We start from the raw sequence: 11,413 nt of genomic DNA, 5'->3' as shown, positions 1-11,413 counted from the left end.
GCCTTGAAGGGCTTTGCATCTGGTTCCTAAATTAGCAATATTCCAGTATATGATGCACTGGGAAGACCACTGGATTTGGAGGAGTTGGGTTCAAATCCTGCCTCCAAGCCCTGGTTAGGGGACTCCCATGCCCCGTGGGGGAGAGGTTATGCAGAAGAAGGTGGTACAAACCATATCACCCTACCTTGGGATGGTTTAGTCCCCTTCTTATACTCTGCAGCACAAGATCCTCCGCCAAAGACTCAGGCCTTCTTCTTGTTTTTGGAGTGTTGAAGGCAGGGCAATTGAGGTTAAGTGATTTGCTCAAGGTCACACATCTAGTGTGGCAAGTGTCTGAGGGCGGATTTGAACTCAGGTCTTCCTGAGTCCAAGTCCGGTGCTCTACCTAGCTGTCTCTGACTCAGACTCAGGCCTTCTTGCAGTTCCACTACAATCATCGACCAGGTTCCCTGTCTTTTCACCGGCTCCTTCCCCTTTAGCTTTAGGCTTCCTTTAAGACTCCTCTCCTCCGAAGGAAGATTTTACAAGCCCTCCCTCCTCTTCCCACAATTGCTAGCGCCCTCCCTCTGAGGGAATCTGACACATACCTTGCAATAATGTATCTTTCGATGTAACTGCACAACAGTTACTTGTGTGTTACGGACCCGGATAGAATGTGAGCCCCTTAAGGGACTATTTTTTCTTTGTAAGCCCGACTCGGCGCAATGCCTGGTACACAGTGAGCAATCAAAGGCTTCTCGGACGAGGAGTCTCGCTGAGACCTTCCAGAGGACCAAGAGCTTTTTTATTTCTTACCCTGCAATTAAAGGAGATCAAATTGTTTTAAGACATTCCTAAGAAGTGCTGGAGGGAGTGGGTTGGGATGTGTATAAAGTTTACGACGTGTCCCCATTCTAAAAGAGCTAGTGTCAAATATCACCTCTTCCTGAAAGCCTTTCCTATGATCAATCTCACCTCTCAGATAATTTTAGGATTATAATGTAGTTCTGGAGCTGGAAGCAACCTCGGAGGTCACCTAGTCCTCTGGAAACATGCTAAAAAGTGACTAAAATGGCCACAGCTTTTGACCCAGGAATCCTCCTGCTAGGCATAGGTCAAATCAATTAAGTGCCTACTATGTGGCAGTAACTGTGCTAACAGCTGGAGATACAAAGAAAGTCAGAAAACAGTATCCTCTCTCAAGGAGCTCACAATCCAAAGAGGGAGAGATGTGCAAACAACTGTACAAACAAGCTATATACAGGAGAAATTGAAGGTAATCAACAGAGAGAAGGCACTAGAGTTAAGGGGGAGGTGGGAGGAGATGAAGGCCTGCACTGGTGGCAGTATCAGATTGTATGTGGAGGGTGAGAGTGTAGAGTCATTAAGGATGACACCTAGGTTGGGGGCCTGGGTGGCTGGGAGAATGGTGATGCCCTCAACAGTGAGAGGGATATTAAGAAGGGGGGGAGGGAGGGGAAGAAGAAAATGAGTTCATTTCTGTACATGCTGAGTTTAAGATGTCTGTGCAACATCCAGTTAGAGACATCCTTTAAGCAACTGGTAAGGAGAGAGATTAGAGTGGTATAAATAGATCTGAAAATCACCAAAATTGAGATGATAATTAAGCTTAGGTGAAAGCTTAGATGAAGATTCAGCAAAGGAGGCTAAGAGTTAAGTCAGGTCAGGTAGGAGGAGAAACAGAGGTCAGTGATTTTTTAAAAAAGGCCCCAAAATGTTAATATCAGTGCTTTTGGTCGCAGGAAAGAACCTGAATAAAGTCAATGCTCATTGACTGGGAAAGGCTAAACAAATTATGGCACATTAATATAGTGGGATATTACTTGTGTTGAAAGAAACCGTGAATATGACTAGAGAAACATGGAAAGATATGAATTGATTAAAAGTGAAGTAAGCAGAACCAAGAAAAGAACATACACAATGACATCATTGTAAATAGAAAAACAATAAAACAATTGAAACCAAATGATCAAACTTGGCTCCAAAGAAGAGATATGAGAAGATAACTCCCCACGTTCTTTACAAAGGTAAGGGACTACGTATGTGAAACATTTCTACGTGTCAGACTTTTTCATTATATTGGTTAATTTTGCTGAACTTTTCTCTCTTTTTCTTTGTTATTAGGCATGGCACTCTGGGAAGGGGAGGAGGGAAGACTATAAAGACAAATATAGGCTATAGAAACCCAAAAGATATCAACAGTTTATTTTTAAAAGTCATATATAGTCCAGCCCTGGTATCTGCTGAATTCCTGTCATCACCAGCTGCCTGGTGGACATTCTGAAATGGCTGTTCTTGTAAGCTTCTCAAAACTCAACGTATCTAAAACAGAAATCATTGGGTTCTTTCCAAAAGACCCACTCCTCTTCCAAACTTCTCTATTTCTGTGGAAGGCTTCGCTATCCTCCCAGTCACCTTTGTTCACAACTTTCCCTCACCTCACAGTCATGCCAAATCTCACTGATTCTATTTCTGCAACATCTTCAGCATGTGCCCCCTTCTCTTTACTCACATGGCTACCACCCTAGATAAGGCCCTTATCGTTTTGGGGGTTTTTTTTTGGGGGGGGGAGGCGAGGTAATCGGGGTTAAGTGACTTGCCCAAGGTCACACAGCTAGTAAGAGTGTCAAATGTCTGAGGCTAGATTTCAATTTAGGTCCTCCTGACTCCAGGGTTAGTGCTGTATTCACTGAGCCACCTAGCTGCCCCATTCTTCTTTTTTTTAAGAACCCTTGCATTTAAAAATATTTTGTTACATTTTGAGTTTTGAGTAGTCTCCCTCCCTCCTTCTCAACCCCACAGGAGAGAAGGCCAACATTACTTTTATATATATATAAAATGTATATATATACACATATATATATATATACATATATATATATATATATATACACCTCCATATATCGGTTCTTTTTCTGGAGGTGGATAACATCTTCCTTCAAAGGTCCATTTGCAGCGGATTTGAATGATATTATTCAGAATAGCTTGGTCATTCAAAGTTACTGTTCAAACAATGGTTCTGCTCATTTCACTCTGTATTATTTCATTCACGTCTATCACAATCATATACCACAATTTGTTCAGCCATCCCCCAACTCAGTCTCTAGTTCTTTGTCACCCCAAAGAGAACAGCCAAAGATATTTTCAAACATATAGGTTCTTTCCCTTTTTCCCCTATTACCTTAGGAAACATCTAATAGTGGTATTGCTGGGTAACCCTTATTACCTCTTGCGTGGCCTCTAAACTGATCATTCTTAACAGGATTTCCCATTGCCTTTCCCAATACCCCACTCCCCATCCATCTTTTATACTGCTACCACACAAAATTTCCTTAGGCTCAGTTATCCTGGTTTACATAATTATACTGTATGTACTGTTCTCCTGGTTCTACAATTTTTTTTTGCATCATTTACAATGTCTTCCCAAGTTTCTCTGAACATAAACCACAGCAGTATTCCATTATATAGGGCAGTGGGAAAAGCACTATAATTGGAGTGAGAGGAGCTGTATTCAAATCTGCCTCCTCTGCTTCATACTGTGTGTGATCTTGGGCAAATCATTTAACCTCTGTTTCCTCCTTTGTCTAATAAGGAGGTTGGACTAGGTGACCTTAAAGTTTCTTTCAGATCAAAATCTAAGTCTACGATACAATGATATGCTGCAATTTGTTCAGTGCCCATTTTGTTGCCAGGTTTGTGTTTTGTTTTGCTTCCACAGAGACCGCTGCTGTGAATATTTTGTTTATATATAGGATTTTTGTCTCTACCATTGACTTCCTTATAATATACGCCCAATAGTGGTATCCCTGGGTTAAAGGATATGAATAATTTTTCTATCTTTTTCTATCATAGTTCCAAAGTGTTTTCCAGAAAGTTCGAACCAATTCACAGCTCCAACAATAGTGTGAGTACACTAGTCTTTCCATACATAATTTTTATTTTTATCATTGACAATTTGATACTTGTGTACATCTTTTAAAAATCCAGTTGACTGTTGAGTTAAACTGTATTCAACAAATATTTATTACACTCTGCTTGAAGAATTTACCATCAGTGCAGTAGCTGACCTTGATGGCGTATTCATTCTCATTAAAAGCATTTGACAACATGGCTGAAAACATCATGCTAAAAAGCGTGGGAGCAAGCACACAGCCTTGTTTCACTCCATTGGTGACTGGGAAAGCATGAGAGCATTGTCGATTATCTAGAACCCCCGGGAAGCATGCCATCATGAAATTGATGTACAATGCTGATGAACTTCTCCAGGCAACCAGTTTTCTAACATAATTTTCCATAAGCCTTCACGACTAATAGTATCAAAGGCCTTGGTCAGATCTATAAATGTTGTGTAGAGATGTATGTTCTGCTCCTGGCATTTCTCCTGGAGTTGTTGGGCAGCAAACGCCATATCAACTGTTTCTTGGCCTTTTCTGAAGCCACACTAACTCTCAGGTAGATGACCATCTTCCAGGTGAAGGATCAGCCTATTAAGGAGGACTCTAGCAAGAATCTTGTCAGCAGTGACTAAGAGAGAGACGCCCTCTGTGATTGTCACAGGACAATCTGTTTTCTTTACCTTTAAAGAGATGGACAGTGGAGGCATCCTTGAACTTCTGGGGGATAACCTTTTCTTGCCATATAACCTGGAAAATTTCAGTCAGCTTTTGTATGAGCAATGGACCCCCTACCTTGTGAATCTCAGCTGGAATAAAATCAGCACCAAGTGCTTTGCCACATGAAAGGAGCCAAATGGCATTCAAAACCTCTTCTTCAGTTGGAACTTCAGTTAGGGAGGGATTGACTTCAACTTGAGGCAAACAGTCACAAAGGTCTGCTACCACACCAATGGTAAATTCTTCAACTTAAAAGGCTACAAGCCAAGACCAAAGTAGAGGGAGTGTTGGTGCATGGTTTCTGTTTGCAGATGATTGTGCACACAGTGCAGCCTCTGAAGCTGAGATGCAACAAAGTATGGATCAATTCTCTGCTGCTTGTGCTCATTTTGGCCTAACAACACCAAGAAAACACAGGTGCTCCATCCATCACCACCACACCATCCATATGTGGAACCATCAGTTACAACAAATGGAGAAGTTTTGAATGCTGTGGATAAGTTCACTTACCTTGGTAGTGTACTTTCCAGGGATGTACACATTTTGACAATGAGGTTGACACACAAATTACCAGAGCTAGCTCAGTGTTTAGGAGGTTCTGAAGGTAAGTATGAGAGAGAAAAGTTATTAGACTGACTACCAAACTGAAGGTCTACAGAGCTATGGTGCTGACCTCATTGTTGTAAGCCTGTGAAAGCTGGACAGTCTACCAGCACTATGCCAGGAAATTGAATCGCTTCCATTTGAATTGTCTTAGGAAGTTTCTGCAGATCACCTGGAAGGATAAGGTACCAGACATTGAGGGCCTTACCTGAACTAAACTGCCAAGCATTCAGACTCTGCTTCAGAGAGCACAATGGGCTGGCCACGAATGCAAAAAGACTATTTTATGGAGAACTCACATAGGGCAAGCACTCACATGATGGTCAGAAGAAGCGATACAAGGACACTCTCAAGATTTCTCTGGAATCGATTGTATGACATGGGAGGCACTAGCGTGGGACCACCCAGCATGGCATGCCCACATCAGAGAAAGTGCTGTGCTCTATGAGCAAAGCAGGATTGAAACAGCTTAAAGGAAATGCAGGATGCACAAATTTAAAGTATTCACCCCAAATGTTCAAAAGGACTATTTGTGCTCAACCTGTGGTAGAGCATTCCAAGATACTATTGGTCTGATCAGCCGTAGTCGGACACATTGAAACTTAACTCTAGCATAGTGATGTCATTTTGGTCCTCTTCAAGAACAAAGGACAACAGCCAACCAACCAGCACTCTGCTTATAATACTGTGACTTACAAAAAATTTTAAATACATAATTTCTGGGTAATTAATCATTTTATTAACTATTGCAAGCAGATAATTTAAAAAAGGGTCAGTAGCACTCTGGAATGCCAAAGACCATCATGGGGGCTTCTTGATGTTTATATGCATCAAGAGTGGGTGTTTCCAACAGTGGAGAATTAACTCAATTGGTTAACAATGAGAAAATGAATATTATAATGAGAGGTGGGCCTATTCTAATGAGGGACTGGGAGATGTGACTGAGCACTCTTGCTCCCAGGCCACCCCCAGCCTCAGGCAATCTAGACAAGGCTCTTAGTCCACCTCTTTCCCCACCCCCACCCAAGACTGAGTAGAACACAATGGGCTTCCCTACTTAGGTGGGATCTGAACAAGATCGAGGAGAAAGTTAATCTAATATCATCATCAGCAACATCCTTCAAATGCTACTTGGATCTCCCCAATAATTGGTTATTTAATAAACATTTCTCTCAAAACTGTGTTTTCACCTTTGTTGTCCTTCAGCCATGTGTTCTCCATCATGCTCACCTGCTCTCATTCCTGGATTTCTTCACATGAATAATTCTACTTAATATATGATGTGATTTGACTACCCTGCCCTTCTTTACCTGAAGTGTTGTGCCACATTTGTCTACTTATGTTAAGGTTTGTTTGCTCTTTGTGCAGACATTCCACAATGTTCCACTTTGGTTGGAAGGGACGTCAGAAGACTTGTAGTTCAATATTGGTCGAACAGGAATCCCCTCTACAATATCCTGGATAAGGTATGTATTGCTTGAAGACTTCTAGTGAGTGAGAACCGGTTAACCCCCAAGTCAGCCCGTTTTATTTTTGGATAGCTTTAATTGTTAGGAAGTTTATTCTTTATGTCAAACCTAAATATGCCTCTCTACAGTTTCTTCTTATTACTTCTAATTCTGCCTTCTGTGTTTTTATGGAACAAATCACCAGATTTAATTTGATCTCAGCTGAGGCAGCTGAGAATTCTGAAATCATGAACTCAAATAATAGCAGTATCCCACCTTTCTTCTTTCCTCTCTCCCCCTTAGGCCCTGCTTGCATCTGACTAGGAAAGCTGTTATCCAGCATTCTAACCCATGTGAAGATGCAGACCTGGCTACAGACTCTGGTTGTACCATCTCACCAATTCCTCAGCAGAAAGAGATCCTGAGGACCCAGAAACGAAAGTCCTTAGCATTGTCAAATGGTCCAGTATCACAAATGGATTTGGTTTTACTGACCTCCTGCTGAAGTGGTCTTCCTAAAATACAGATCTGACCATGTCACTTCCCTATACTCAGTGAAGTCCAGTGGCTCCCTATCACTTCCAGGATTGAATATAAAACCCTCTGCTTTCCATTCAAAGTCTTTTATAACCCTTGCCCCCTTCTACTTTTCGTCTTCCTACACAGTGTAGCCCCACCACATGCTCTGCCTTTCTATTTATTTTCCTCCTAGCTGGTCCTCAAACAAGACACTGCCTCTGGGTATTTTCACCAGCTGTCCTCTTCCATGCCTGGAATTCTCTTCCCTACTCATCTCTGCCTCCTGGCTTCCCTGGTTTGCTTTAGTTTTTGACTGAAAATCCTACCTTCGACAGGAAGCCTTGGCTGCGTGCCCCCTCCCCAGTTTAATTGCTTTCTCCCTGTTAATTACCTTCAATTTCTCCTGTATATAGCTTGTTTCCATATAGTTGTTTACAAGTTGTCTTCCCCACATTAGTCTATGAACTCTGTGAGAGGAGATACTGTTTTTTGACTTTGTCTCCCCAGCACTTAGCACAGAGCAGTATATTAATTTATATTATTATTTATTATAAGCCAATGTTTATTCAATGCGTATTGACTCTTGACTGATTGACCAGTGTAATCAAAATTATTTCATCTTTTGTAATGGCTGCTATCTCTTGTTTAGTTAAGAATACATCTCCTACATATAGCAGTGAGATGTGTATGATCTGCTTCTCTTCTAATTTTTTGTGGTCTAATCTTTAATACTGCAATGGATCCATTTTGAATTTATGATGGCATCAGAAGCTGATGTAAGCCTAAACCCTGCCAGGCTGCTTTCCAGTTTTCTCAGCAGTTTTTGTCATAAAGGGAAGTCTTCTCTATGTAACCAATATCAGAAAGTTTTGATCACTGTTGCTTTATAACATAGTTGGAAGCCTGAAGCTGTTCCCCCTTTATTCCTACTCTTTTTCATTATTCCCCATGATAGTCTTGGTTTTTTGTTTCTCTATCTGTTATTATTATTTTATAGATTTTTGTAAAGTATCTCATATTCTGATTGGTTTAGCATTGACCATTTATCCACTAGTCGCCTGGGACACAGAGAGGCTGGCCGACTTGCTCAGGGTCACACATCCCCAAGGGTCAAGGAGAAACAGCTGGTTGCTTTTGATTGGCTGGGGCAAGTGGCCATCTTTGTTTTGGCCGGCGTCGCGCGCTCATTTCGGGTAATGAGCATGCGCCCCATTCCTAAGGCTCTCTGCCCCGAACCAATATGGCTGCGCCCACGCAGGCCGTTCTGCTCCCTTGATCTATACAGAGCTGATCGCCGAGGCCGCTTTCTCCGGGGTCATCGGCACGATGGCGCTGCAGGCGCGGGGCCGGAACCTGTTGGCTCTATGCAGGAAGCCCGGTAAGAACCGAGACCTCGATTCTCAGGATGACCTTGAGGTAACTCACTGGGGACTGGCCCGGGGGGCTCGCACTTTAAACTAAACGTGCAGCGCTGGGAAATTAGCGGCCCTCGGAGGGGATGGGGGTGGAGGCCCACGGGCACGGAGTCCTGAGCTCCTGCTTCTGCAGTTCCCGGACCAGGCCCGCAGGCTGGGGGAGGGAGGAGAAGGGCGAGTAGCATCAATTGCTCTTCTCGGCTGCGGCCGTGGGCGGGTCCTTTACTCCTGCCTCCTTCTCCTCACTTCGTTCCGGGTCCTGCAGGGTTTCGGTTAGCGCCCCTCATCACTAGCCCCAACCCGGCCGCGGCGCCAGAGGGGGACACGAAGGAAAATGAGGCGATCGCGCCGGAATTCACCAACCGGAACCCCCGCAATCTGGAGCGCTTGGCCCTGGCCCGGAAGGAGAGGGGCTGGGGCACGGTGTGGCCGCCCCGGGCCTATTGGCACAGGTGAGCCCGGGCTGGGGGGCGAAGGCGGCAGAGGGCATAGCGCCCCTGCAGGCGAGAAACGAACCCGGAGGACGGACGGGAAACCTCCACCCTCTCTTCCTTTTCTTTCTGCACGTCCTGAGAGCATCCATGGGTTCCAGGTGGTACCTAAAGACACCAAGCCCCAAGCAGGATTTCTTCTCATTTTGTATTTATCAGCCTGAAAATAAGAGTGTAGAAAATGTAACCTTGACCTGCCCAAATGACAAGTCTGTCTCTGAGCATCCTTTTTTGTTCTATCTGTTAAAGGAAGGGGGTCGGACAAGATAATCGTTCAGGTCTCTTTCAGATCTGTGACTCCAATGACAAATTTCTGAGTTGAAATAATTTATTCATTTGGATACCAATACTCAGGATGTTCTTTTTAAAAAAAGTTCTGCCTGCTCCAAATCTATGATCTCGTGATTCCCTTAGAGGAAATCTAAGTCAAATATATTGCAATAAATGACAATACACACCATTCCTAAAACAACAGCCCTTTGAGTCAGATATTTTAGGGAGTCTGAAATGAAATTTTAGTTGATGGAATCTTTTGGTAGTTAAGCGATCTACTTCATTACCTCAGCTTTCTTTTCCTTCCTTACTCTAGGTTGCGAGTTCAGAGGACCCAGCACCATATAGAAGCTTTTGTTGAGCATCATGATGGAAATGTTGTGGTTTCAGCATCCACCCGAGAATGGGCTATTAAGAAGCACCTCTACACAACTCGAAGTGTTAATGCCAGTGAGAATATTGGACGGGTTCTGGCCCAGCGGTGTCTGGAGGCCGGAATCAACTTCATGGTCTTCTATCCCACTTCTTGGGAATCATCCTCAGAATCGGCATGTTCAGTTTTGAAGTTATTTAGTTGGGAGTGAAATTGCTTTTGGAAAAGATTAAAGAGCTGTGAATTGAATTCCTTTTCCCGCGGCAGTCCTAGTTATCTGGGACTTTGGGATTTATTTTTGATAAGCACTTTGTCTTTTTTGTATCTGGGTACTAAAGGTCTTTAGCACACTTATATAAGTGTAATATTATTAAGACCAACTTATACATAGTAGGTACTAATTATATATTCCTTGAAAAATAACATTATTTCTTCTTTGTAGTGGGAAAAATTACCCCAAGGGCTGGTATTATATTGTTTAATTACTTTCTCTTTTGGGACAGTAATAGGTAGATAAATTTTCTTAAAGCTTTCATTTTCTTTTTGAGCCTCAGTGTAGTGCTAACTGAATCTATTTTTCCTCTTTCCCTATCTGAAAACCAGATACAGCGACTACAGAATGCCATGAAAGAAGGTGGGGTGGTGCTACAGGAACCCCGAAGAATCTATGAATAAAGGAGAGATTTAATTTCTTTTGGACTTTTAATTAAAAAAAAATCAGCTGATACCCTTTTATCAAGAGACAGGAACTTGAGGGATAATCACCTTGGTGTTTTACAGTATAATAAATGTGACAGTTTTTTTTAATGGTTTTTTCTTTTGTGACTTTTATTCAAGCTAAATCCATCTCTCTTCTGAATCTAATTTTAGTTGTTTTTCAGACACATTCTCTTTCAAGCATGAAATCTGGCTGATTTTAAAGTGTGAGTTAAATGCTGTAATTCAAAGATTAAAAAATATCAGAAGATTGTTAAATATTTTCAAGACATTTTTGTCAATTAGTTCCTTTATCTTTAATATGGGAATAATGCTCTGTCAGACCCAGGATTTTTGTGAGTATCAAATGTGAATTTATGTGAAACATTTTATATTTTTCACAGTGCTATATTACTAATCTTAAATATTGTGCACCTATTACTAAATTCTGGGGTTGATACCAAGACACTGGTAGTATGGTGTTTTCTCTTTTAAGTGTATGGGGCAGATGACAAAGAAATAAAGAATATTTAGGAACATAGGCAAAGAAAATAAACAGGTACAAACAGTATGGATGGAGTATTGAGGGAATCCTATGTTCAAAAGATTGAACACAATGCACTGAATTTTAGAGGTCATCTAAAGTAATTATGGAAGAGATCTCATTTTTAAAGAGGGTAAGGATATGATCAAAGAAGAGGAATTTTCTGAAGGAGGAAGGGCACGGGAAGGTGAGGGCATCTACTGGGTCACAAAGTAAATCTGCCTGGCTGAGCAAATCCAAAGTGGATTTGATATGATGTCAGTTGATTAGATCCAAAGATCAGGGAGAAAATAATGGAATGCTTTGTACCTTAGAGTCATTATCACACTGTCGCTTTCCTCCATTTGGATATGTTAGGGGCTCTAATTAGAAACAGTCCCCTTGCCTCATTCCTTCCCCAAGGTGGCAAAGGAAAGGATAAGAGAGGAAGGAAACAAG

At 42.1% G+C, this 11,413-nt stretch overlaps 1 protein-coding gene across 2 annotated transcripts; it reads left to right on the top strand.

Moving 5' to 3' along the window:
• The first annotated feature begins 8,408 nt into the window (after positions 1-8,408).
• MRPL18 (mitochondrial ribosomal protein L18) lies at positions 8,409-10,712 on the top strand. Of its 2 annotated transcripts, none has more exons than XM_036766080.1 (4): positions 8,409-8,561; positions 8,864-9,050; positions 9,679-9,910; positions 10,339-10,712. In XM_036766080.1, exons 1-4 carry the CDS (start codon positions 8,510-8,512, stop codon positions 10,408-10,410), a joined length of 543 nt encoding a protein of 180 aa, XP_036621975.1. In that variant the 5' UTR covers positions 8,409-8,509; the 3' UTR covers positions 10,411-10,712. The 2 variants fall into 2 exon arrangements, with proteins under 2 accessions (XP_036621975.1, XP_036621976.1); XM_036766081.1 differs by having other exon boundaries at positions 8,415-8,561; positions 9,679-9,765; positions 10,343-10,406.
• The last annotated feature ends 701 nt before the right edge of the window (positions 10,713-11,413 follow it).

The sequence above is a fragment of the Trichosurus vulpecula genome, chromosome 7 (assembly GCF_011100635.1).
Source record: "Trichosurus vulpecula isolate mTriVul1 chromosome 7, mTriVul1.pri, whole genome shotgun sequence".
Lineage (NCBI taxonomy): Eukaryota > Metazoa > Chordata > Mammalia > Diprotodontia > Phalangeridae > Trichosurus > Trichosurus vulpecula.
Note: the sequence above shows the minus strand (reverse complement) of the source record. Positions and strands in the feature narration are given on the sequence as shown.

Excerpts from the sequence above, each read along its gene's own strand:
- MRPL18 (XM_036766080.1), top strand. The coding sequence starts at position 8,510 with ATGGCGCTGCAGGCGCGGGGCCGGAACCTGTTGGCTCTATGCAGGAAG. Across the intron at positions 9,051-9,678 it reads CCCCGGGCCTATTGGCACAG|GTTGCGAGTTCAGAGGACCC; the intron begins GTGAGCCCGGGC and ends TCCTTACTCTAG. Across the intron at positions 9,911-10,338 it reads GGGAATCATCCTCAGAATCG|ATACAGCGACTACAGAATGC; the intron begins GCATGTTCAGTT and ends TCTGAAAACCAG.